Source organism: Plecotus auritus (genome assembly GCF_963455305.1).
Source record: "Plecotus auritus genome assembly, chromosome: 4".
NCBI lineage: Eukaryota > Metazoa > Chordata > Mammalia > Chiroptera > Vespertilionidae > Plecotus > Plecotus auritus.
In genome coordinates, this window is record NC_137775.1 from 38041044 (window position 1) to 38066627 (window position 25584).

Here is a 25584-nt window from a genome sequence, read left to right on the forward strand (position 1 = left end):
CTGCACTTCCAAGACTCACAGCCCCTCCAGCCATCAGACAGACAGAAAGCAGCAGGAGAATTCTTGACAGACTGGTACTTTTTTCTTCATTAGCTTTCAGGAAACTCGGTGCTAACGGACATCGTTTAAACCTAACAAGTTCAGATACACCTGGCTTACGTATAAGAATGACTTTTTTTCACCCTGGCCAGTGTGGGTCAGTGGTTAAAGTGTCAGCCTGTGCACTGGAGGGTCTCGGGGGCGATTCCCGCTCAAGGGCACGTACCTGGGTTGCAGGTTCAAATTCCCGGCCCTGTCTGGGTGCATGTGGGAGGCACCCAATTGATGTGTCTGTCTCGCATCCATGTTTCTCTCTCTCCCTTCCACCCTCTCTAAAAAAGAAATCAATGTAAATAATGTCCTCCGGTGAGGTTTAACAACAAAACAAATTTAGAAAATGACTTGCTCTAGTGCATTGGTCAGCAAACTGCGGCTCTGTTGACTAATGAGTTTGCCGACCACTGCCTTAGGGAAAAACAGGAGCCGCAGTTTGCCAACCACTGCTCTAGTGGACACATATTTTTTTGGAATCATAATACACAAACCATAAAATGAATAAATTTGAAGTGTACAACTCAGTGAATTTTTACATCTGTATATGCCCCTGAAATCCCCCACACATGAAGACAGCATCACCAGTACCCTAGAAAACCTCCTCATCCCCTTCCAGCCAGTAACCACCCAGAGGTAGCCACTGTCTTCACCTGTCACCATAGATTCGCTTTGCCTGTACTTGAACCTCATACAAACGAATCATAGGCTATACTCTTGTGACTGGCTTCTTACCCATCATTATGTCTGTGAGATTCATCCATGTCACTGCACAGAACCGTAGTTCTTTCCTTTACAGTGCTGAGTAGTATTCCCTTGTACAAATATATCAGTTCATTCTACCGCTATTTCTAGTTTGGGGCTATTATGAATTAAGCTGCCATGGTGGTAGATGCACGTCCTCCTGTTTATTGGGTATATTCGAAGGGGTGGAATTGTTAGGTCATAGAGCAAGCCCAGCATTACTGTGCTGTTCCCAGGGCTCCGTTCCCTCTGGGCTGCTGAGGCGGCCTGGGGAGACTGAGGAACCTGCGGTTACAGGTTAGGAGCCGGGTGTGCACTAGCTTTGTCACTTACCCGTGTGCTGTCCCCAGACAAGTCACTTAACCATTTGACCCTCGTTTTAGCATCTGTAAAATGGAGATTAAAATAACTGCCTCACATAATTAACATGAGAATTAAGTGGGCTGTCTGTAAAAGTTCTTTGAGGGTTCTGAAATATAAAAGCCATTCTCATAATCCGATTTTTGTGTGTTTTATGTATATTTTCCTTGAAAGGGATCTTTATTTTCTTACTTAAAAGTTTTTTAAGAAAGTGACTATTGGTAATCAATACAGAAGAATCAATCTTTTAAGAGAAAAATGTTATTTCATTATTTGACAGCTCTCTCTCTCTCTCTCTCTCACGCACTCACCCACAAATGCACACACCTCCCTGGTCTTTCCTGACTCGCTCCCATCAGGCTCTTTCACAAGGACCTGCCTCCTTAACCCCTTCCTCTCCTGATTTGAATCGTCACAAAGACAGGAACATAGAGCTGCTGTGTTTGGGGTTTATTTTAAGGTCTAAGTTAAGGACAAGATCATTGTTGTGGAAGCAAATGTCAAGGCAATTTAATCACTGGATCTTCAGAATGTACATAGAAACGGGCATTCAGGATGTTGTATAAGACCTGCTGTAAGTTTCGACTTGTGTATGAAATAGAAAAAGAAAAACGCGTCTGTTCAGATGCTCTCAGTACTGAGGGTTTACGTTGAAAAGAGTATTATCTGGAGGAAATTTTGCGTATAAATTAGACTGCAAAGAATTCATAATTGTTGCAGTTTTCATATTAATTATTTCATGTTAAAAATTGTTACTGCATAAATTAACACATTCTTTCATGGAGAACATATTTTAGAAAGATTTGTTACTTTAATAACTCTTTGTGTATTAGATATCCCAGATGCCTGTACTAATTAAATATAATCAGATTTTGGATTCAAAAAGCACAGTAGCCATTTAACACAAACAAGCAGGCAGCTAGGTTGACAAACACAGTCAGGAAGAAGCGGGTCCCTATTTCTTTCATATGTTGAATTTCACAATTCAGAGCTGTGAATTCAGTTCCTGTCTTTCCTTTGTGTTACTACGACTGGGGATTATCAGGCTCAGAACGCCAGCTTTCCAGCTCAAGGGCTCCTGCAGAATTCTTAATCAGCTCTTCTGAGGCCCCTGTAATCCCGTGGCAGATCAAGGCTGATCTCGCCACGAGGTGCCCTCCCTCTGCCCCTGGCCGCACATGCATTTCTTGTTCTCTGTCAGCAGCAGCATTGCAGTTCCCACACAGTGTGCTGTGACCTGAACAGCAAATGTGTGTGTGTGGTGGGCGGGGGGGGGGGGGGGGGGGAGGGAGGCGGAGTTAATTATTGAATTTAATCTAATTCTTCCCATGCTAGAGAAGCAAACCATCCTTTAACAATAAGCAAACCCTTTCCAATGCAGCCATTGTTTTAAGTTCTGAGCAGGAAACGCGTTTGTTTGAACTGACCACACATGGTCCCCAGGGGCTGTCTGGTGAGAGCTGGGGGTTCCCGCAGAACGCCTGCTGGTGGCCGGGCTGGAGCCATCATTCCTGCTGAGCGGACGGGTTGCAGCCTGAACCGAGCCTGGTTCTCATCAATCCTCCCAGATCTGAGTTGGGTACACTTCTGTCGCTAGGGAGAAAGCGCCTTCATTTGTATTCTGCCGCTTACAGTGCCCGGCTTCCACCGCATTTCAAGAGAGAGGGACGCTTTGTGTGTCTACTGAGCCACAGCCGAGCTGCCGGGCCAGGTTAACCTCAGGGCTGGGGATCAGACTGCAGGGAGAGGGAGAGGGAGAGTACAGACCATCCTCTCCCTGGGAGAAAGGACTCAAAATGAAAAGAAAGGGATTTCAACTCACCCTTGCCTACCGGGCTCTCCTTTAAGCTTAAAACTGTTGTGGGGGAGGGGTGGGCTCATTTCTTCCACTCCTACAGTGGGGCGGCGCCCTGACTGCCCAGGGACACAGATGGGACTGGTGTAAGCCCCGGTCACTGAGGAGAGCCTCTTGTCTGAATACCTTCCCTCTTTATCTGCCCTGTGCAATCCTCCATGTACCCCGAGTGGATGCCTTCTCCTTTGTACTGTCTTGAGCAGAGCAATTTGGTGGTGGTTTCTGAGTGGTCAAGAGCAAGTCGTTGGTCTCTGCACCCCACATTTCCTAGTAATCAGCAAGAAGGAAGCTGATGGCCACCCTCTGTGGTTTTAAAGTGTGTACATAGGAACTGCAGACTGCCATCAAACACCAAAAATGTCCCTTGGCTTCCTTGTCTTGCTTGGCTGCAAAAGGAACTCTGCCTTTGCATCGTCTGGATAACCAGGGCAGGCAGTGCATAGGAAAACTGGCCCCATTTTGAAGGCTCTGTCTCTTCCTGCCAAAGGAGGGTGCACCGCAGCATCACACCCGTCTCCCAGGATGGGGGAGGGCAGTTGGAACAAGCCACCCAAAGTGGCTATTGTCTGTGTAGTCTCTCTCCCTTCCATGTCTTCCTAACTCCCAACCAAACCCTCCATCTGACTGCCAGCTGTTCCCAGGCAGTGCCCTCCACCTCAGTGCTCGTCCTTGCTGCCTGGCACACTTGCCACATGATGGCCGATTGGCCCAGGCCGACTGCCCCTTCCAGGATGGCTGGATTCTTGGAATAATCTCTGTGTTGAGCTCCATCCATTTACTCCTTGGGTCTGAGTTCTCACCCCCGTGAGCAGCAGCTGAGGGAGCTCTGCACACAACCGCCCTGACTCTCGTCCTGGCTCAAAGTCCACAGCGCCAGGTTTGCCCCACTGGAGCTGTGCATCAGAACATCTCTTCTTCGGATTCAGCTCCACCCAACTGGATCCGTGCTAGCGAATCCATCTTTATCTGTGTACTGTGTTCAGGCCTTGCCTCTCATCCTTGGTTCTTGTCTTCCTTGGCCCAACCTGTCCCTCCTCTATCCCACCTGTGGGATAGCACTCCTCCCTATTCCCATCTCCTTTCTTCTCAGACTACCCCGCTCACCGTTGTGCGTTTCGGATGAAATATCATCTCACTCCATTGTACCATTTACTTGTCATTTAGTTTTATCTTTAAAACAGGATGCTAAAACCTTATGAACATAAAGTAGAAGTTTCAGCAGAATGTGGCACCAGGAATAACTGGAAAACACACACTTGTATTACTCCGGACACATTTAAGAAATGTGAAAGTCATTCCTTTGGCTGGTGTGAAAGTTCTGAGCTTTGCCCTGCCAGGTTTTATTGGGTTTGAAATCATTGTTTTGTTTGCGTAACCACAAAGTTCCCTACTTTGATTTCACCTCTTTCCCGGGATATCCTGTCCTCATCCTGCCACTTCCCCATGTAATCAGCTTCCTGTTATTAGCATAGTTTGTGATTTCTTTTCCCTTATTCCCAGGGTCCCTTTAAAGTTGAAGTACTGCACATTATTTCATATTGAATATAATGACTTGCAGTCTGTGGCTCCATAATTAAAGGGGGGCTCTGGGTGGGTCTTTGGCTCAGAGAACCAGTGTCTGTTATTGACCCTGATGCCTTTCCTCCTTGAAAATGCTGCGAAGGCGGCCCTTGTGTTCTCTGCAGGAAGGATTTGCTGCTTCTGCCTTCCCCACCTTGGCCCAGCTCTTAGCCAGAGGGGATATTTTCTGAAACAGGGCTATGAAATTGGCCTGGTAACCAGGACAAAAAAATAGGCTTGACAGCCCAGCTCTCCAGCAAGAGCCTGTATTGTGAGCTGGGCCCCACCCAGGGCTGTCCTGGCCCCGCCCTGAGCCTCCCCGGGAGAACCAGGGTCATACTGTAGCATTTCCATGTGGCCACCTCAACCCAGGGCTCCGTGCAGTTCCTCTTCCTCCTCTCTCCTGAGCCTCTTCTTCCTAAAGCCAGCACCACATTAGCTCTCTGTTGGGTTTGCCGGTGAGCTTGGTCTCCCCGGCTGCCTGGAAAGTCCTAGGGTAGGAGGTGACCTACGCTTGGTTTTCTCAGGTCCCTCCCACTGCGCTGAGGCCTAAGGACACTTAGTAAGTTCTCAGTGATTGATTGTGAGTGTTTGGGGTTTTCTTCATCCTCTTTCCCTCTCTTGAAGTTTGGAGAGCCTTTGCACTACTACCCAGAAAAAATAATATCTGGCATTTATTTAGCTATTAGGAGGTGCCAGGTCTGTGCTGAACCCTCAAGTTATTTATAATTCTGACCACAACCTTATGAGGATATCAACATCCCTGATTTACAAATAAGAAGACTGAGACTGAGGGAGGTTTTAAATGGTCACCCAGAAAATCTGGGATGCCAACCAGATCTGCTGGACCCTGGAGCTCCTTTCCTAAATGAGTCCCCTAGACCTCCCACAACGACCCCTCAGCCCTGCTCAGCCCACAGAAGGGCCTCTTTGTATGGTCACTGAAGGGCATGCGCTACGGAGCCCTGTTCTCTGGCCGATTTACACACACTTGGTGTAGGAGCTAGACTTGGGAGCAAAAGTCTCTGCCATCCTCCTTCGCGCTTTCGAAGTGCCACTGCCATCATCTTAATGTACGAAGATGCGTCAAGTACAGCAAGTAACCGGTCAAGGAAGAACTGTTTCTGTTAGAGGCAGGAGAAGGCAGATAGCCTGGCTGTTGGGGAGAGAGGACCTTCATTAACCGGAATGGAGGGCCTGGGGGCTGGGATGTGCTGGTCATCCTGTTTTCACCTTAAAAATGAGAGCATTCAGTTAGACTGTCCTAGAGTGCGATTATTAGTTTGTTACACTGCTGTACTGTCACTCTTCTTTGTTCAGTTTGATTAAATCTGTATAAAGGAAGAAAATTTCTTTGGCCATCAGAGTGTTAGATACATTGCTAGGTTGACCCTTTAGCCAATTAGAACACTTATTGAGCAGTTTTGGTCTAACCAGCCTCAAGCAAAGTACTATGGAGAAACTTAAGTGTAAAGCATGGTCTCCAACCTAAAGGGCTTCCATTCTATTTAAAGAGATAAAAATAACACATGTAGTGCTAGTAGGAAGACATGTTGGAGACATAGGAATGGCAGCATAGTGTATCATGTTTAAGTGCTTGGGCTCTGGAGCCAGACTCCTTTGGTTCAAAACCACCATTCCTATCTATCCTTTGGCATATCATTTTGTCTCTGTATTCAGTTTTCTTATTTATAGAACAGGACTGTTATCAATATCAACCTCCTATATGTAAAGCACTTAGCATGATGCCTGACAATAAGCATTCAGTACATGTTTAGCTATTGTGGAAGTTACTATGGTCAAGCATTCGACTGTTGTTTATAGTGTTGGCCCCAATCGCATGAGAGAGGCCAATGAAGGCAGGAGTAATCACAGATGACTTCATGAAGGAGACTTGAGCTGAATAGGCTTTAGTTAAGCGGGTGGAAGGAGAGAAGGCATTTAGAACAAAGTAATGTGTAAGAAGCCACTATGATTATGCCAAGTGCAGGTACAGGTTATGGGGAAGCAAACTAAACTAGAGGAACTGTGTTTGGTGTAGCAAGAACCAAAGTTGAATAGGTATGTGGGTCCATGAAAACCAGGTGTGGGGTTTTGATTTAATGCAGTAGGGAGCCCACTATATGCTTGGGTCAGGGGCATTACGAAGCTAAGGTTTAAAGCCATTCAGCTGACCCTGAACAACATGAGGGTTAGGGATGCCCACCTCCCACTTGAAAATCTATGTATAATTATAGTCAACACTCCAAAACGCAGATTGCCAACTGTGGAGTTGACCCTTGAACAACCTGGATTTGAATTGGTGGATCAATTGAAAAACCCACGTAGAGGTGGACCTGTGCCGCCATCCGTGGTTGGATGGACAGTGAGCTGGAGGCAGGGCACCACGGAAGGAGGGCTTTACGACGGATGAGGACCCCAACCAAGTTTTGGCAGAGAGCTTAACAAGAAAGGGCAAATTTGAGAGAAGTCTCAAAGAGGGAACCAGTAGACACTGGTGCTGGATCAGAGCAGAGGTTCAAGGACAGAGAGAAGTCCCAGCCCACTTTAGGTTTTCACCTTGGAGCCTGGCAGAATGGGGATCTAACCCCAGAAGAGAGTGAGAAAGGGACTTCATTTGCATCCTAAAAAATTAAAGTGAGAATAAACTTTGTAAGTTAGTCATTTAGTAGCATCCTTTATCCAATAAAAGAATCTCCTTTATAACAAAATGTCTTATTCATAGTAAAATGATTTGGTGAAAAGTCGATTTAGGTTCATAGTTGCCACATTTGAGACTTTGTCACTTAGACATTTGCAGATCAAAAAAGAAGACTTCAGCCGAAACCGGTTTGGCTCAGTGGATAGAGCGTCGGCCTGCGGACTGAAGGGTCCCGAGTTCGATTCCGGTCAAGGGCATGTACCTTGGTTGCGGGCACATCCCCAGTGGGAGGTGTGCAGGAGGCAGCTGATCAATGTTTCTCTCTCATCGATGTTTCTAGCTCTCTGTCCCTCTCCCTTCCTCTCTGTAAAATATCAATAAAATATATTTAAAAAAAAAAAAAAAGAAGACTTCAGCCCTAACCGGTTTGGCTCAGTGGATAGAGCGTCGGCCTGTGAACTGAAAGGTCCCAGGTTCGATTCTGGTCAAGGGCATGTACCTTGGTTGCAGGCACATCCCCAGTAGGAGGTGTGCAGGAGGCAGTTGATCGATGTTTCTCTCTCATCGATTTTTCTAACTCTCTATCCCTCTCCCTTCCTCTCGGTAAAAAATAAATAAAAAATATATTAAAAAAAAAAAAAGAAGAAGAAGACTTCAGATGATAAACAACGTGTGTGGCATATCCAGCCCCATTCACATAGAGATGATGGGCAGGGTTAGTCACGAGAGAGGGTGTTCCTCAGGGGAACAAGCAATGAGAGAGAGAGGAGTCTGCAACACTGAGGTCCCTGGACACTTGTAATTAGAGTGGGAGAAGGAAGAAGAGCCGACAGCGGAACAAAGGAAATGCTTGCAAAGAAAGGAAGCACATCGGGAAGGACGTTTCTCATAGAAATGTCTGAGCTTCACACAGGCCTGGAGAAGGCTTTTTACGACTTTGTCCCTGATATTATTAGTGTTATTCAAATGTGAAAGTGGGAGAAAATAGCATAAATATGTCTAGAGCCCGCCCGAGTTAGACAAACACGATGACAGAAGTGACAATAGAAGTATAATCTACCCAGTTGCTAATTGCTAACAGACACTCATGGGCCCTGAAATGTCAGGATGCTTTTTGAGAGTTTTGAAAAGTCAAAATGCTTTTCACATTCTGTCTCCTCACAGATCGTTCTCAAGGTAATAATGTTATGTTCCATGTTTCAGAGACAAGGCGAAAGGATGAGGTGGGATGTCGTCACACTTCCGCTCACACGCTCCAGTGGCTTCCCGTCATACTTAGGGTGGCATCCCAAGGCTTTAGTGCGGCTGCAAAGCCCACAAAATCTGTCCTTGTAGCTCATTCTATTATTCGCTATGGCTCTTGTCGCTGTCTGACATACATAATGGCCACTCGTTTATTTTATCTCCTTCCCAAGCAAAGCTGCAGGCTCCGTGAGAGCCGGAGGTTGGGTTCGCCCAGCACTGAGTACAGGGCCAAGCATGTGGGAAAACTCCAGAAATGCTAATGGTGGGAAGAGAAACAACAAAACCGGCCCAGTTGGGGGAGGAGGGGTTGTTGTTGTTTTGTGGGAAAACTTTGATAGCAGAATACACCCACAACCCTCTCCTTTCTCTTGCTGAAAACATAGATGATTATTAACCTTACTTTAAATGGGAGAGACCATGGCCCCGTGGGTTGACCGGTCGATGTCCAGTCACCTGCTTTCACCCTAGTCTATTAAGAAAAGGATTTCCTGCTTTCTTTTGCTGTGAGCACTCCCAAGGCCTCTGGCCACCTCATCTTTCCACTGATACAACCACCCCACCCCCCCGGCTGCTGACTTCACAGAGCAGTCTGGGGCTCCCTCCACCTCAGACAGTCTCGCTCGGACCCAAAGAGGATCTAAACACTTCATTTGGCACCAAAAACACAGGGTTTTCCAGGAGTTTTTCAGCGTCAGTAGTGTGCGCAGTTGCTTTTTCTACTATACTTGGCAGTTGTTAGCCTTTTAAAAGGGCTCCCAGCTGGTCACCGAGGACAAGGAGAGGAGGCCTCCCCAGGGAGCAGGAAATTGGTAATGAGCCCTAGAAGGAGCTGGGGTTCAGCTGTTCACTCAGCACCTCTTCATCTCGCTGCTCCTGGGCATTGGGCGCCAGGCTCATCCTGGGGTGATGCTGGCCATCCAGAAAGACCCACTCCTGCTCTCAAGGACAGTATCTGTCGAGAGTCGCAGTTCAGGCAGCTCCAGGTTCCCCACTGTCAAAAAATGAAGCCATGTGTAAGCCTACGTGGCATAAAGCAAAGAAGCAGTCACCTCGGGACACATCTTGCTAACGGATGCACAAAATCGATGGAGATGGAGCACAGGTGCTCACAGACGCAGCTCGGAGCCCAGGCGGGATGACGCTGAGGTGCTGAGCGGGGTTCCCTGGCAGGGAGCTTGTCGGCCGCTCCTGCTGCTCTGGGTGTGCGCTGCTTCCAGAACGCTCGCGGCAAAGCAAACAGGATCGCTACTTTTGCTTTCCGCCTTTTTTTGTAAAAGTGAAAATCCTCCTCGGATTTCTTTTGGATAGGGAAAACAGGTACTAATGTTGGTCTCCCATAATAGCAGTGTTTCTTAACTCAACGTTTAAGAAGGTGGGGATACTTGCAACACATTGCTTGCACTTGAATAGTAACAGCTACAAAGAATAAGACACTCTGGCAGCAAAAAGCTAAGGAACCTTTCCTAGTCCTGGTGCTCAGGCAAAGATTCCCTGTGCAAGTAACCAGGAGGAGCAGGAGTTAGCCATGGGATGGGAGTGGGGTGAGGACTGTAGACAAAGAGAACAGCCCGTCCCATGGCCCTGCCGTGGGTAAGAGCAGACAGAGGTCATAGAGGTTGGGAGTGAGGCAGGAGGCAAAGGAGGGTAGGCCCAGGATCATGAAAGAGGTGGAGAGTGGGGAGGAGAGACCAGGTGGGCCCAGTTGGAAGGCCACTGCAGGAGTCCAGGCAGGTGACAGTGAGTGAGCGAGGATGAGCGTGAGGGCAGTGACGTGGACTCCATGTGCAGAATGACAAAGCAGCAGGGGCAAAGGTGACTCAGTGAAGATGTATTGAGCTCCTTCTCTAGGCGGGCTCCGTGCGGCTGCCTGCGTGCACCGTGAAGGACAGATAGACACAGCATCCAGGCCAGGAGGATGTCCGCATGTTGCTCCCATCAACCAGGCAGTTTACAGGGTGGCACCCTCTGAAAAAGAAGCAGAATTGTGGGGAAGATAAATTTTGGATGTTGTATTTGAGAGGCCCTTCAGAGACGTCAAGGAGGTCGGGAACGTGGGAGGGCGGTCCCATCTGGTGTCGTTGGAATTAGACGAGCCGTTGAAGCCAAGAGAGTGAGTAGGACCCCTGTTGTTACATGAAGCCTATGACCACTCATTTCACATCTCAGCAGACGTTAGAGAAACAGAACTGAAGTTATAAAAACTATGTGAAACCCTGGTATGTTTATCACTACAGAAAAGGTTTCAGACTTAGGCTAACCAGTCCTCAGTACTATTCCAGGGAGGTAAGCAACTAAAGGACAGAGATTGTCTACTTTTCTGGTGGTTCCAGACATGGGCCCAGTGACCACCATGAGTTTACCGTAGGAAACTGCCACGTCCACACATAAATGCTTATGTATCACACATGGCCTTGTCTGTTGTCTTAAAAGAAGCCTGAACTGTTACAGTAATTCAGTAAAAAATAAAAACTGGAGTGATAGTAATTCCTTTATTTTTTTAGTTCATCATACCTGCTTAATTTGCGACATTCCCTCCAATAAAGTGAAGAGGAGAGGAAATTGTGTTGGCATCTGAATCCCGCCCCCTAACAGGAGAATTTCAAAAAGAGTGAATCAATACCAAGTTCACGGTAGTGTAGGTCTCCTGATGCTATTTCCTCTTTTTCCACAATCCATACAGCTTAGAAGACAACTTTGATCCTGACGTTATGCCTGCCACGATATCTGGAATAAATCTGAGGGGGCAGACCTTTACTTTCAGGAGAAAAGCATTGTTTGCACCCAGGGGTCCTTCCTCCCCGGTGCCTGAGCTTCCCTAACTTCACCCGAGGAGAGAACCCACCGCAGCCTCAGCAGGGCCACCCGTGGACTCGCATAGGTGCTCACTGGACAGTCTTAGGGACATTGTTCTCATAGACTGGGGTTTGCAATGTGCAACCTGCATGGCCGTTTACAAAGACCCCTGCCCCAGACTCCAGGTGAACTCTCCCCTGTTTGGAGCTACATGTGTGTCCTCAGGAAAGGGGGAACACGATGAGGGGAAATCGAGGTAATGAGATGAATAAAAAAGTGAGCATAGACTCGGTATTTTGCTAAGACACTCATTAATGATTAACAGCTTACAGCAGCTTTAATTTATTCATCTTTATCTTCCTTGAAAAGGAAAATATGAGCTATATTTAAAGAACCTTCTTTTGTCAATTGTACCTGCTATTTTAAGAAGGGAAAGAAATAGGAGAAATTGAACAAAGACATCCTTCATTTTCTCCCCTCCAAAATGTATTAGATATAAATACTTTAGGTAGAAAGAAAACTAGTATAAAATAAATTTAAGTGAGCTCTTGCTGTTAAGTCAAAATACCTATCTACAAATGATTTCCTATCAGAGAGTCTTTACAGCCTTTGTTTTAGCTTATTTTTTGAAATCTTATGTATTATAATTCTTGTTGTAGATATTATAATGAGGAAATAAAACAGACTAGCACAGCTGGCTGATATATTGAAATCTGGGATTTTTTTAAATCTGAAATTATGAAATCTTCTCCCAGAAAATCCAGAATGCCTTTAATCAAATTTTGAATAGTATACTTTCAGCAACACACACAGTCTCCAATGTCAGTGATTCCAAGAAGGGAAGAAAGGCTCCCTGGCTTGTTTCATTTACAGGATTTGTGTCTGCAATACCTTTAATTCTCTGAAATGAAGTTTGGTCCAGGGCAAAGTCTGCTCTCAACACTGGAGGAAACCTGTCCCGTTAATCCCAGTAGCTCAGAGTCCAAAGCTGTGTGATCAGAATGCTCAAGGGTAGGAAGGATGGGAAGAATCCTTTGAAAGGAACTTTTAAAACTAAATGGTGTTCAGAGAATACCAAGCCTTGTGTGGAATCGTGCAGCCCCTAAGGACAGAGATAAATAATTATGCTTGAGAAACAGGTAATCACAAATAGTGCAGTGCACAGAAGAGAAAACGTGTTAATGTGAAATGCCACATAATGAAATAGTGGGATTTTTTAAAACTTCATTTCACACTGGCATAGAAGAGATGGGAAGGAAAATTATATTGCCAGAAAATTCCAGTTAGATTTGCTAAAGATGTTATCATATACTGTATTTAAAACAAAAATCTAATTGCTATAATTTATCATACCTCTGGTTATTAAAACCATATTAATTTAAAGATTTTAATCACTTGCCATTTTTGCACATTGTGACTTTTTATGGAGGATACTATGAAAATTTGTTTGTTAACCTTTGTGTGATTTTTTTAGGAGCTCCTAAGTAAAGTTAACTGCTTTATACATATAATTGTGTTTATACCAAATAAAACTCCTCGTATTTCCCTTTTAGTTTGTTCAATGAAATATATGGAGCTGTTTTATCATTGCTGAGCCCGTGTGTGAGAGCACAGGCTACGGATCCGTGTCACTCCCTGTACACAAATGGAGTGGTAAAGAGCAGGGTGGACCCCCCCTTCTTTTGGATTAGAGAGAGGATTCTTTCCATGATTGGAGAAGTTTAAAATAAAAACTTATACTAGGCATGAAATTTGCTCCTTGGTCTTGAGAAATCAGAGACTCATGAGACAGTTATGGAGGCAAGGCTCTCTTTAAAAAGACAAACATTAGAGAGTAGCCTCTCTGGCAGGCAGGGGAGAAGTAGGGAGGTCAGCAAGGGCTCTCACAGCCAGGAAGAAAAAACTGTCCCAGAGTTAAAGCTGGCTGCTCTCCGGGAATGGGTAGAGGGAGGGAGGCAGCGGAGGTAAATCATTTCTCTGCTGTAGTGTGAGAGGCCTTAGGAGGTGGAGCCCATAACACAGGGGCTGCAGCAAATCGTCTCCCCGCTGGGAGAAGCATGGTGGTTTGATTTGGTTTTTATGCACCAGGTGAGAACCATGGTCTTCTATACGAAAGGGTTCATGAGAGTAGCATTATGATTTAATGCTATGTGTAGTTATTAAAATACTAGTAGCCCTGCCCTAACCGGTTTGGCTCAGTGGATAGAGCGCCGGCCTGTGGACTGAGGGGTCCTGGGTTCAATTCCGGTAAAGGGCTTGTACCTTGGTTGCGGGCACATCCCCAGTAGGGGGTGTGCAAGAGGCAGCTGATCGATGTTTCTCTCTCATCGATGTTTCTGACTCTCTATCCCTCTCCCTTCCTCTCTGTAAAAAATCAATAAAATATATTTTTTTTAAATACTAGTAGCCCTGTGCACGAAACCATACGCCAGTAGCTCTCTGCTGCCCTCCTGTAGCTCTCCGCCTGCTGCCCCGCCCTCCTGTAGCTTCTCCCCTCCCCCCGCCTCATAGCTTGCTGCCCTGCCCCCTCCTGTAGCTTTTTGCTGCCCGCTTGTAGTTCACAGCCCCACCCTCCCGCAGATCCGTGATCTGGTCGTTACACGGTTGGTCATTACGCCTCAAGGCGTAACGGATAATTAGCATATTCCTCTCCTATTATATAGGATAACATTATTCCAAAGCAGTGTGTGTATGTGTGTGTGTATAAAATTGGTTTCCTAATTCACAAGTTAGATTCATCTCCAGACGAAACCTATGGCATTCAGTGTAGCCATAGATTCAAGTTCTAGAAGCCAGAGCTTAAAGGTGCTTTGAAGTGCAACCCTTTCATGGGAAAATTAAAATTAAACTGGCTTTGCTTGCGGTCACAGAGCCAGGACCAGACTCCACAGCTTTTCAGTCCTGGTTCATTCCTACTTTCACCTCCTGTCCGTCCTCTCTGTGAACCTGCTCCCGGGAAAGCGCTTTCCAAGTGCTTTTCCTCCCCGGCCCATACTCGGTGTGATGCTGTTGTTTGATGAATAACCAGGTGCTCTTTCTGCAGGTGCAAAGTTCCCCATTAAGTGGACAGCCCCCGAAGCAGCCCTGTACGGGAGGTTCACAATCAAGTCCGACGTGTGGTCGTTTGGAATCTTACTCACAGAGCTGGTCACCAAAGGAAGAGTGCCCTACCCAGGTAAGCGCAGGACCCAGCAGAAATGGTCCTCTGATTGGATGTTCTTTCAACAGCATTTGGGGAAACCTCACCCAATTTGCCTTCTAAGCCCCATCCTCAGCTTCCTGCTGAGCATGAGTGTGAATAACATGGACAGGTATTTAGCCAGAGAGGAGCAGAACTGGGCGCCACTGTGGTATGTAGACAAGCAGCCGTCATGAATTGGGTGCCAGGATTAATGTATTAGCAGCTGGAACGAGCACTTCGGTCCACCCCAATTTGAGGAATCTCCTCTCTCAGTAGGAGTGTGTCTGTGTCTCCCAGAGCAGAAACGTCACTGGCAGAGCCTCTGCTCCAGTGGAGTTTGCAGACTCTTAGGAAAGAGAGGAGAAAGCCCCCACTGCGTTTTGATAGCCCGTAGCACTGACCCGGGGAGCCACGCCGATGCCGGCAGGAAGATGCCAGGACCCGTTCTCTCAGCAGGCCCGGCTCCAGATGGCCAGAGAGCAGAGGCACATGCGAAACGCAATTGGAGGCCACTCGCTGCACATTTTAAAACAGTCAAAATATGCAGAAGCCGGTATAACGTAAAGCAATTGGAGAGTCTATGGTCCTGGAATTTTTCTGGGGATCAGATTCATGGTCTCCAAGGAAAGCCCAGGTTCAGGTTATTCACGCTTAAATTTGTTAATTTAGACAGATGGTGACTTAAAGGACACTCGTGCCATTTCACCTCCACGCTTTAGTGGTTCTAGTGCAGGGACAATCTGCTTTCTGAAATGTTAAGGACATATTTTTTTAGTTACTGCCAAGTGAAGAAAGAACACAGCTTCCCTCATGCCCTGCCTTTAAAAAAAAAAAAAAAAAAGGCAGTGATGAAAACGATAGTGGAGATTAACGAGGAATGGAGGTCTCTTGTCATCGTGTCTTTGCAGTCAGAGGAGCCAGTGGGCCAGATTAACTTGTAATCCCTTTGTTCATTTCTTATTGTTGTTTCTGGCCATCTTCAACGTGCAGGGAGAGAAAGAGGCTCTCTTTCTGGGTTGGTGTGGCCTTGAGACTCCTGGGAGAGCCAGGCTGGCACACAGTCAAAATTGACAAATGGCCGGCCTCCAAAGCGCCAGCGCTGGGCGGTTGGAGTCGCGGGTGGAAGGCAGTTTTACTGCTGCCCCAGCGGTGGCCGCCCCTGTGTGCACAAGTGGGAGGAGCCACCAGCGGAAGAAGAAAGGGCTGCCCTGGAGGGGCCTGGTGCACAGCAGGGGCGCCTTTAGTAGTTGCTGGAAGGGGTAGATGTGTAGGTCTCGGGATTGTGCAGATGTGAAGGCCCCTCTTTTTTCATTGTCTGGGTTTTGCACTCATTTCTCCCTGAGCCCCCAGGTTTATAATCACCCGTGTTAAATGCGGTTTGGGGGAAAGGTTAATGTTGCTTTGCATTTCTTTGAAGCTTTTCCTGCCAGTAATATGAGCTGCTTTTTGTTTCTCTGGTCGCGCACAAGCCCAGACAAAGGGGTGGGGGCGGGGCCTGGCGAAGGAAGGCAGGTGTGTGCGTGGGAGGGCGAGTGGTGATCAAGTTTGGTTTTAGCATAATGAAGATGGCCTCGTTTTACACATAGACTGGGATTCCTTCATTCAGCAGAGCGCCAGAAAATGTGAACTGTGCAGGGCATTTTGCAATACCTGGGAAATAAGTACAAATAAGAACTCATATTCTCAGCAAACTGATTAAACAGTGGAGTGGGACACTGTTTTAGGTGCTGCAGATAAAGCAGTGAGCAAAGAGCTAAATGTAGTCCCTGCACCCACAGAGCTTCTAGTCACATGGATAAAATATGTGCATCCAATCCAGGAAGAAATCTTTCCTCTTTTTTACTTCTTTATTGTTAGAGGAAATCATCACAAGGGACGGGTTACTTGAATTTACCCACTGTGGCCCCAAATCTTCATTCTGATAGTGGGGTCTGGGACACCTGATTCAGGGATCTACACACCACAGGTACTGACAGGGGCCCTTCAGTCCGCATCCTGTGAGGATGGCAGAGCAGCCTGAAATGAGAACTGAGCCCACTCTGTTAGGCACAGCTACGTAGGATGAGCAGCTGTTGATACGCAAGGGGCTTTGAGAGCTGCCCCGACTCTGCGAGGGTGGCAGAGAGAGGGGGCTGTGTCTGGGAGGCTTCACACTGAAGAAGGCACATAGGGCTCCCTCCTCCAGTCACGTCGAAGGAGAAGAGTCCCAGACAAGGGTGGGCGTGTGGAGAGGCACAGAGGCCTGGGCAGAGGCGCCCGTTCAGGAGCTGCTGGAGATGAGTCTGGGAAGCGGGCTGCAAGGCGAAGTTCTGGAAGGGCTGACTGAGCCCATCCTGAGGGGCCTTCTGCGGGGGGGGGGGGGGGAGGGGGGGGGCGGGGGAGACAGACGCCACCCCTCTCCCTCAGAAAGCCTGGTCCTCGCCATGGGTGCTTCCTGTTTTTGTTTTATAACATGGCTCTAATCAGATTTAATTGGACTCTGAACCTCACAGTAGACTCTTCTTGAGGGGGAGAGGCTTTTACAGAAGGATTCCAATTATAGGATTATTACCTTAATGAAGGAGAGCAGTTCTTAAGGAACAGACAGTTTCATTAGCTTCATCCAGATGTCACTGTGGGAGGAAGGCCCTTCCTCTCTGCGTTGCGTTTGTTGGGGTGGCCCAGTTAGCCAGAGTGTGCTGCTGCCTGGCGTTCTCTGCTGCAGCGACTCCTCCTGCCTGTGGGTGGTACCCAGCCAGACTCCCAGTCCCTGTCCACCATGATTCCTTTCTGAGGTCTCCACGTATACCTGCTCAGCTGGCTACAGTGTGTTTTCAAGTCATTCTTTCTTCAAGAAAGGTTGGTGGCGGTACATTTTTCTGAGTCCTTTCATTCCTGAGAATGGCCTGTGTTACCTTCACACGGAGAAGGGTACTTGGCTATTAGGTGAGGGTGGAGGTCAAGGGAGGGGCTGTGACTTATAAATGGGTTTTTAAAGCTTTCCAGGCATCTTTGCCCAGCATGAAAGAAGGTCCAAAGCAGGGGTCCTCAAACTTTTTAAACAGGGGCCAGTTCACTGTCCCTTAGACCGTTGGAGGGCCGGACTATAGTTTAAAAAAAAAACTATGAACGAATTCCTATGCGCACTGCGGGCCCGGGACAAGTCGGCTGCTAAGCAGGACATGCAGCGGCACCCGGCGGGCTGGATAAATGTCCTTGGCGGGCCACATGTGGCCCGCGATATGTAGTTTGAGGACCCCTGGTCCAAAGTAAGAATCAGAGAAGGAACTTAGAATGGAGTATGTGAGGTGTGACCACATGAAGGGCAAAAGGTATGAGGGAACAGTAAAACATTGGATTGCTTGGTTAGTTAGCCAGTTTTGTAAAAGGAGTAGATTCAAAGGAAGGGGAGAAGGACAAGCTCAAATTGACTGAGAGCCTTAAAGCCAAAAAAAAACAAACAAAAAAACAAAAACTGAAATGTGACACTGAGAGGAACAGGGAGGAGCCACATCAGACAGGAAGGTTGCTTGCAAGATTTATGACAAAAACCATCTCCGTTTTACAATTTTCCTAGTAGTAGCCTGTCCTAAATTCTCAGCATAGCAGTCCAGCTTGTTTTTCCGCAAGCCAAGGTTCAGAACCATTCTTTGCACCAAGGTTAGAGCTGATTTTGTACTGATGGATAATTGTATATGAGAAATGAAAATGCAAAAAGCAGTTTTCTGGTGTTGATGCATAAAATCAGCATTATGCATTTTACCCTGTCATTTCACCTTCAGATATTTTGCTCTTTCCCTCCACTGCCCCATGTCAAGCTGATGTCCCCTCATGCAGTGACATCTTCATGGAACTTCCTGCTTCCAGTCTCCCCCACCTCCTCCACCACCACCATTCTGTCATTGTCACCAACAGTTACTATCCTAGAAAACACAGACCCCGTTATCCTCCTCTCTTAGTTATAAACGTCCATGGCTTCCCTTTACCTTCCAAATAAACCGGAAGCCTTAGTTTTGCACCAGACTACAGCAATGAACCAGCGGACAAAAATTCCTGCTCTCATGAACTTTTATTCTTCTTGGAAGAGACAAACAATAAACAAAGATAAATAAGCAAAATACATTCAGTAGTGGCTAGTGGTAATAGGTAGGGAGAAAAATAAACAGGGAAGGGGGTGGAGGGTATCAGGAAAGGGTGGCAAGGAGGGCCTCGCCAGGAAGGTGCTATCTGAGTAAAGACCGAAGGAAGCAAGGAAGCAAGGCGCAAGCCAGGTGGAGGTCTGGGGAGAAGCCCTCCTTCCGAGGGGACTGGGCACAGGCCCTGACGAGCTGCAGGGTGGCCGGTGTGGCGGGAGCAGAGGGAGCGGGAAGTCTGAAGGCCTCGGGGCACATCAAGTAGGGCTTCCTGGCTCATTTTCAGGACTTTTGCTTTTATTCTTAGTGATATGGGGCGGCACTGAGGGAGAGTGACAAGGTCTGACTTACGATTTTCTCCTGCCACACCTCCTCCCATCACACCAAGAGATCACTCTTGAATATGAAGTTCCTCTTCTCAGCTTCACCGTCTGCCTCAGACTCTTCCAAGCCCAACACAAAAACACCATCTCCTTTGTGTAGCCTTCTCCATGTCTAGGTCGAATGGGTTGTCCCTCTGCTTGCTTCTCTGTTGAAGCCCCTAGGTGTGTGTACTTCCCAGTACCTCTGAACAACTAGGGGGAGAGGGGGACCTGCTTTTATGTGTTCCCAAGCCCCTAGGTGTGTGTACTTCCCAGTACCTCTGAACAACTAGGGGGAGGGGGGGACCTGCTTTTATGTGTTCCCAATGCCCAGCACAGTGTCTGTCCCGTGGTGGACTGAACAAATGTGAGTGGGTGGATGGATGGGTGGATGGGTGGGTAGATGGATGGATGGGTGGGTGGGTGGGTGGATGGATGGATGGATGCTACAGGGAATAGAAAAGATCATGCCTATGAGGTTTTTGAAACAAGATTTCTTAATTAGGCCAATCTCAACTCTGTTCTATCATCCTACACATAAATACAGCATGTATTTTCTCAGGCATGAGATAGACTCTGTCCTCAAAGTTGTGTGGGGAGATTGACCCTGTAGTGAGCTCATACACTGTGTTCCAGCCACCATTCCAGGCAAACTGGCCCTGCCATCCAGAACCCTGGCTCTCAACCCAACAGCTGCCTGCGCATTTGGCAGGATCTGGCGAAGCTGGAACATTCATTCAAACACATCACATTTATCAAGCATCTGAAGCACTTTCAAATCTTTTAGCAAGTGGCAGCTGCCTTACTGCTGAATGGTTTGAGTCACTTGCTGATGACTTAAGGAAGCAAGGGAAATCAGTGAAACTGTAGCACCGTCCTTAAAGAATCCGAAGTCCTACCCTGAGCTCCCTCGGCCCCACTCATGCTCCAGAGCCCTGAGCTGTGCTCAGCAGCCCAGCATTGTGGCCCGCACTCCTGCTCCTGCTGTGCCCAGCATGCCTATAGGAGCAGCTTTTTCTTGGGGTAGGAGGAGGTTAGGACTCACCAGCCAGGAGAATGGGAAGCAGGATAGAACCTTAGATCTTAGCCAAGACTCTTGTGTCCCTTACCTTCTCTGCCCATCACAGCCCCCAGGGCTTCTCCGTTCAGCTCACCTGGTCCCTCAGAGAGGACATCCTGTTGATGCCCAGGAGCCATGTGGCCACCTCCCCCAATGAGGTTCCTCGGGCCTGTGTGCTGGTGAGAGGAGGAGCGGGGGAAGCAGAGTGCAGGCGAGGAGGCAGCAGCAAAGAAGGGCTTTCCACTCTGTCCTGTCTGCTGTTCCCCACCCCCAGCCCTGCATTTGCCTGGCATTCCTCCTGGCACCTCATGATCTTCCTCACTTCTCCTCTGGACAAGGAGTTCTTTATGATGCTGTATTTTCTACCTCACACAACCTTTGTGCATTATGGCACCTGTCCTTTCTGTACTTATCAGTACAGTGGGTTTAATGAGAATAGCTGTCCTGAGGTTATCTGGTGAGGCAGGGAAAGAGAAACAAAGCTTGTCAGCATTGTGCCTTCTCAGGGTCACTCCTTTACTGTCATCTATATTCTTTGATCAGCATCATCTATATTCTTTGATCAGCCCAAAATGTATACTTTGGTCCAACACCAAAACCTATCTTGGCACCTGCTTGTTACCCCGTACGACAACCAGAGCCTACAGTGATGTGATAGCAGGTGCTCGTGCTGAGCAAGCCACACAGCCTTAGTCCTGCTTCCTCCCTCCCGGCCCCACCGGCAGGCTCACAGACAGAGGGCCTTCCACAGGGCCATGCCTCGAAGCCAGGGGCCTCTGACGGAAGCCTGTGCACAGTCGATCATCTCTGAATGGGAAGCTCAGTTTTCAGCGGTAACCTGGGTGTCCGATAGCCTGAGCTTCATTCCCATTGTCGCCGTGCTCAGGTATTTACGTGGCACAGAGGTCCAGGCTCTTGCAGCCCACAGTCACATCCAAGTGCAACGTGAACAGATAACACTTCATGGTCCCAGACTATGGAGACGGCCGCTCCAAGACCCATATAAGGAAGCTACACAAAAAGGGAAACGTGTAAAGCAAAACACTCCTCTTTCATATGAGATATTTTTTCCAAACAGCTGAAGGCACAGTGAATGTTGAGGTGTTTCATTGACAAATGGAGAAACTGAGGCCAGGGAGGTCAAGTCACCTAGTGAAAGACACTGAGAGATGAGTTTAGAAGTAGCGCAGTGGCTCTGCCCATGAAAATGAGGGGTTTTCTTCCCTAAAGAATCCAAAAGAAAAAGGAGGAGGCACTACGGGGTTCGTATGTAGCTCAAAGAGGAGGCATAGGGAAGTTTAAAGGGGGGGGCGGGGGGGGCAAAAGGGAAGAAGGGCAAGAAACACACACCCGTGGGAATAGACACTGCTGGCAACCAGAGCACAGTAAGGGTTGGAAAGTGAGAGCTGGAATTCGGAGACCAAGAGGAAGCCAGGACAAGGGTTTAGAAGGGATAGTGGAATCATAATGGCGCGAGTGAGCACCGTCCACTTGGCTGGAGAGCCGGCTGCCGTGTTTTGGGCAGCCCAACAGGGTATGATGCCAACAGACCACGTTTGAAGGCCTAACATCCATGGTGACAGGAGGCCCCAGGGAGGATCTGGGGAAGAGGGACAGGGAAGCAGGCCCAGGCACAGTCAGCCCACTTGCCTGGCCGACTCCAGCACGCAGCAGGAGGCCAGGTGCCGCAGTGGGGGCCCAGGCGGGCAGCGTTGGGGGGAAGGGGCAGGGTGTCTGTGCTTGCTGGCAGCCAGGCCCTCGCCCCTTCTTTGATGGACGTGGAGGGTGGGAACCTAGACACACTTGGGGAATATGGCACCTGCCATGGTCAGACACCAGGGGCTGGTGGAGACCACCCTCCTCCTGAGAAGTGGTCTCTGTCACAGCTCCCACTAGGAAACCTGGAGACCCCAGCTACTGCTGAGTGTGTCCCAAAAATGTGCCCATACACCGTGTTTTAAAGTTTCTATTCGTTCTATTTCTCTCCTGGCATTCTTCCCACTGAAAAAGGCAAAAAAAGAAAATCACTCCCAAGCACCCTCCTCCCTCACTGTCTGCTTGTCACTTAGAAAGTACGATGAAAGGGTGCTTTTCTTCTGGGTCCCCGCGTCCCTCCGTCTCTGGCCACCCAGCACTCGAGCTCCTGCATATTCCTTCCCAGGCCCTGCCCTTCACTCCAGGTACAAGCCAAGCCAACATCTTGGGAAAAGTGGCTAAAAGAGGAGAAAGAACAGTTTTCTTTGTAACAAAAATATGAAACCATCTAAAACAGAAAAATGAAATACACTCATCTTAGAGCAGTATGTAGAGTAAAATCCATTTTGACTAAAAAAGAAATTCTTGAAATAAATACGATTTTTCGAAGTTTCTTAGCTGTATTCTCATGCTGTGTTTTAACTATGACACAGTCCACTGAAACTGGCTATTGTTTGTAAAGCAGCAGCTAGCCTAAGGCCTCTACGTGGGCATCCCTTGGTTGTGCAGTCACTGCTGCCAAGGCCTGCAGTGGAGGCGCAGGGCCACAGGTCAGCTGTGTGGGTGCTGCCTGGCGGATGGTTGGAAATGAGCCAGCCCCATTCAGATCGCCGTTGTCAGCCAAGTACACTGTCTTATCCCCACTTCTCTGGCAAAGCTGTCATTAGTGGGTTTCTGTTTGGCCCAGTGCATGGAATTGGTTACATATGCTCTGCATACTCTGAGGGGCCTGTGGAGAGAAGGCACGAGAAGAGAAAGGAGAGCAGGTGACGAGGGAGAAGGAGTGTGCCCCAGAGCTGGCAGTGTGGGGCCAACAGCGTCCTGCCGGGTTACTGCTCCGTCCCCTGGCCACATCCCCAGGAAGCAGGCTGCCTCAGGAGATGCTCCATGCTGAGGGTCAAGTTGCTGTGTGTGCTGTGTCCCAGGCTTGGACCGAGCACTGGAAAAATAGGCCTGACCCAAGTGATCAATTAAACTTTCTGTTGGTGGACATTAAATTTAGAGTTTTTTAAAAATACATGAAATCTTTCTATTTCAGTAGTGTTGTTTTTAATGAAATGAAACATTTACTGACATAAGCTCCGCGGAGCAATTGAATGACCAATTAAACGCATTGGTGCCGTGCAGGACAGTCTCGGTGCCAGAATACAGCACTAGAAGGCATGGTGGTGGGGAGGGATGGAACTACCTCCAGAAGGGCCTGTCGGGCCTCGAGGTTCACCTTCTGCTTGTCTTTCCTCCAGTTCCTCCCGGCTCCTGGCAAGGGTGGGGACAGGGCGACTTCGGCAGGTTCAGGCCATGTGGCTTCTGAGATACTATGAAACCAAGGACTGTGCTGACAGACAGGGAAACGCTTTGGAGAATGCCAGTCCAGATATGCCATTACGCTCTCTTCCTAACCTCTCCCGGCTGCTGTCACTCCTGCCAGGACTTCCCAGCAAAAACCCTTGGGACCGGATGTGCTTCCAGATGAGACTTTTTTTAAAGCCTATCATACAGTGCGCCATCATACATTATATAGCACCCTCGGAGAGTTTAGGCAGCACTCTGTATTCAAAACATCCTTCCTTCTGCAGCAACACCTGTGAAGACAGAAAAGCACTGAATAGCCTCCTGTCGGGTTTTATGTCCCAGTGAGGTCAGTTCAGATCAATTTTGCTGCCAAGTGAGTGAGTTACAGAACTTGGGGTTTCCAGAGCCGGTTGGGTTTGTGAGTTGTGGGTAAGGAAGTGGTGGAAAGGCTGGCCCTGCACCGGCTGCTCCAGGGCTCGGCAGGACCTTCTCCAGCAGCTCCAGGCTCCTCCCCTTGCTCCAGCTCCCCGCCCCATCTGAGTTTTCCAGTGAGTTTCAGCAATTGGAGCTAATTACACTAATTAGCCACCCAGCTGACCAAACATCCAAAGGAAGGGGGCATCTATGAAGTCTGGCAGGATGTGGGGACGGGGGACCCAGACTCATTCACAGAACCTCTCTCACTAAAGTAAGGGTCACCCCGAAACGTGAGGGAGGTTATGTTATAATAATTAAAGTGAAGGCCTACTTCAGTACAGTGGAAATAACGTGGATTTTATCACCTCAAGAAATTGGAGTGGCAGAATAAGAAAGCACCCAAAAAGCGTTGGACAAGCATGTGACTGACAGGGCTGTGGTTGGCAGCCACAGGAGCCAGGATAAACCAGCTCCAACAGTAACAACAAAACAAAGAGAACTGGCAACAGATCCCGAGGTCTGGGTGTCGCCTCCGCAGGGAGGCAGGGCTGTGCACGGGGCCCAGCTCCTCCAGACAGGCTCAGGGCCCCGCTGAGGGTTGCCAGCCCCCCAGAATTAAGGGAGCTGCTGCATGCACATGTTCTGTCCTGATGGCTATGCCCCTGAGAGACAGGGAAGAAGTCTAGGCTTCTGTATGGCTTAAAATTCGGTTCTTGCTTTTGTCAACTATCGGGGTCAGAAATTGGGGAGGAGTCCAGATTACAGGCTCAGGGCCAAGGAGCAGCCAAAATATACAAGGGCTTGGCAGGCGGTGGCAGAACGTGATACGGAACAAAGGGGAAGGAAAACGAGAGAACGGTGCCTGTTGGTGATTGGAACGGGGTCAGGGCATTCGCCTCACCCCAAGTGTGGTATTTCCTGTTCTGTCAAGAAGGCCAGCGTGCAGGGGGGCTGCTTTCCCCAGAGAGTTAGCAGTCTCTCCGATGCCTCCTGCAAGCGCTGGGCAGCCTCCTGTTCCCCGAGGCAGCAACCCAGAGGGTCACAGAGGTCTCACATGATAGATGGCCTGTCCGAAGTAATCGGGAAACACTGGCCCTGGAGACATCCTGTCTCCTCATCAGCGTCACCAAACCCCAGGGTCACTGGGTCAGACAGTGCCCAGCGTGGCATGATGGCAGATCTCGGACAATAGGGCACCAATGCTTGCCCAGGCAGGAGGAAAGCTAATTTGTGAACTTCATAAATGGAGCTTATAGATACTATACCCAAGAAACGGTGTGTCCTCATTCCATGAGCTTTTTCTTTTTGTCTGCTTCATCTATATTTCTTTGTCATCTTGATTGGAAAGTAGTTTTACATACAATAGAATTCAACAATTTTAAGAATACAGTTAGTTTGACAAACATAAGCAGTCACACCACCATATACAGAATATAGAGCAAATACAGCTCCACCCTGTTTTTGTTTTGTACATTTTTAAAGAGTTAAATATATACACACACACACACACACACACACACACACAACCTGCAAAGCCTGATTTACTCTCTGGCCTTCACAGGGCTAGTTTGCTGAGCTCTGATGGAGAGCGTTTCCATCACCCCTCGCACACCCGGGCCCCTCTGCAGGCGCTGCCTGCCCCTCCTCCTGGCCATCACTGATCTGCTTTCTGTCACTGCAGGTTTGCCTTTTCTAGAATTTCATAGAAATGAGGTCATACGGTATGTTACCTTTTGTGTCTGGCTTCTTTCACTTAAAACACTTTTGAGGTTCATCATCTGGGTTTTGTGTGTACCAGTCGTGTGTTCCTTTTTTATTTCTGAGTGGTGTGCTGTCCCCTTAAAGGCAGGGTCCCACCCTGCGTGAGGTGGGACCTCAGCACGGTTTCATGTGCAGG

General features: G+C 48.2%; 1 protein-coding gene across 9 annotated transcripts in view; it reads left to right on the forward strand.

The window, feature by feature from the left end:
• The window catches only part of FYN (FYN proto-oncogene, Src family tyrosine kinase), a 210837-nt gene that overhangs the window by 182724 nt on the left and 2529 nt on the right, over positions 1-25584 (forward strand). For all 9 annotated transcript variants that reach the window (XM_080665740.1, XM_080665748.1, XM_080665743.1 and 6 more), the window contains one exon: positions 14332-14463. In XM_080665740.1, coding sequence (XP_080521866.1) covers positions 14332-14463 — 132 coding nt within the window. The remainder of the gene's footprint in view (positions 1-14331; positions 14464-25584) is intronic.